The sequence below is a fragment of the Bufo bufo genome, chromosome 1 (genome assembly GCF_905171765.1).
Source record: "Bufo bufo chromosome 1, aBufBuf1.1, whole genome shotgun sequence".
In the NCBI taxonomy this organism is placed as follows: Eukaryota; Metazoa; Chordata; class Amphibia; order Anura; family Bufonidae; genus Bufo; species Bufo bufo.
This window is the reverse complement of record NC_053389.1, coordinates 189,722,498-189,724,038: the sequence shown is the minus strand read 5'-3', so window position 1 is coordinate 189,724,038 and position 1,541 is coordinate 189,722,498. Positions and strand designations below refer to the sequence as shown.

The 1,541-nt window shown below is 52.8% G+C and overlaps 1 protein-coding gene across 1 annotated transcript in view; it reads left to right on the top strand.

Annotated features, from left to right (window-relative positions):
- LOC120998844 (carnitine O-palmitoyltransferase 1, liver isoform-like) overlaps positions 1–697 on the top strand; it is a 44,620-nt gene extending 43,923 nt beyond the window's left edge. The window contains exon 6 of the mRNA XM_040429736.1: positions 641–697. Within this exon, the coding sequence (XP_040285670.1) occupies positions 641–697 (57 nt within the window). The remainder of the gene's footprint in view (positions 1–640) is intronic.
- Positions 698–1,541: the final 844 nt, after the last annotated feature.

The following is a 1,541-nucleotide window of genomic DNA, read 5'->3' as shown; positions in this document are numbered from 1 at the left end:
GGTGTCAGCGGCCCGCAGGCCTTTGTGGCTTAAGCCTTGGGTCGCTGACAATCCATGTTAGCCTTCCCTTTGAGCCCAACCGTTTGTTCGACTCAGAGTTGGATAAGATTAAAAGGGGAAGATTAAAAGGGGAAGAGTCTTCCCAACAGTCCTTTAGGGGGCGGGGCAGACAAAACCGTGGTGGTAGGTCTGACCAGCAGTCAAGAGCCCGGAGGGACTGGGGAGCGCAGCGAAGAGGTTCGAGGCGCTCTCGTGAAGGAGCCAAGGATAAAAAATCCACCTCCTGTCTACGGGCCTCCTCAAGGCTCTTGGATGACTTCCGTGACTCTGCCATCCTGCCAGAAGACTTCCTCACTCCCCTGCCTCATCTTCCCATCGGAGGTCAACTCTCCCACTTCAAGGACATCTGGATCCGAGAGATTTCGGATCCCTGGGTCCTGAATGTCATATCAGAGGGGTACTCAATCAATCTTCTTTCTCTGTCTCCGGACAGGTTCATCAGAACCAAACTTCCACAGGCCACAAGGCAGTCGGTTCTGAGGCTTACATTCAGGATTACATCCACAAGGGGGCTCTGGAGGAGATTCCGGCAGGGGAACGGGGCTTATGTATTTACTCACCAGTGTTTCTGGTTCCCAAGGCGTCAGGGGATCTCCCGGATGATTATCGTTTTGAGATTCTTCAATCGATAACGTAAGGAAAGTAAGGTTCCGTATGGAAACCATCAGGTCAGTGGTTCACGTTCTCAATCCTGGAGATGTGACGGCAACCCTGGACCTCAAGGATGCATATTTGCACATCCCGATTCATCCTGCTTCCAGGAAATATCTCAGGATCGCGGTCCAGGTGTGAGGTGTCCACCAGACACCTTCAGTTCGTTGCCCTTCCCTTCAGCATTTCTTCTGCCCTCACACTTTCACCAAGGTGGTAGTTTCTGTGGTGGCGGCTAGCACTCCAAGGACTGACCATCATTCCTTATCTTCCTTTGTGGTCCTGACCCACCATCTTCATGTAGCGATTTCCTTTCTGTTCCGCCTAAGGTGGCTCATCAACTGGCAGAAGTCGAACGTGAGCCCGTCGACTTCAGTAAGATATTTAGGCTTCATAATCGACTCCGTTGGGAGATCTCTCCGGTTGACTCCAGAAAGAAGATCCCGAATACAGAACATGGCAGAATTCCTATCTGTGCCTTGGCGAGTTCCAATTTGGACTCTCATGAGATGTTGGGGCTCATGTCAGCGTCTGCGTAAGCAGTCCCTTGGGCTTTATGGCACCTCCGCCGCTGCAGTCGGAGGTTCTCTCCAAATGGAATGGCAGCCCCGCCGGGCTGAACTCCCTGTGCTCCCTGTCTTGGCAAACTCGGCATTCCCTCAGATGGTGGAGTCCTCTTTTAGACGGGAAGTCTATGACCCCAAGCCAACCTGGGTCATATTGACAACAGATGCGTCCCAAGTAGGCTGGGGTGCTCATCTAGACGATTCTCCAGTGCACAGATCCTGGGTCTCCTCAGGAGCGGCTCCTCTCATCCAATCTCCGCGAGA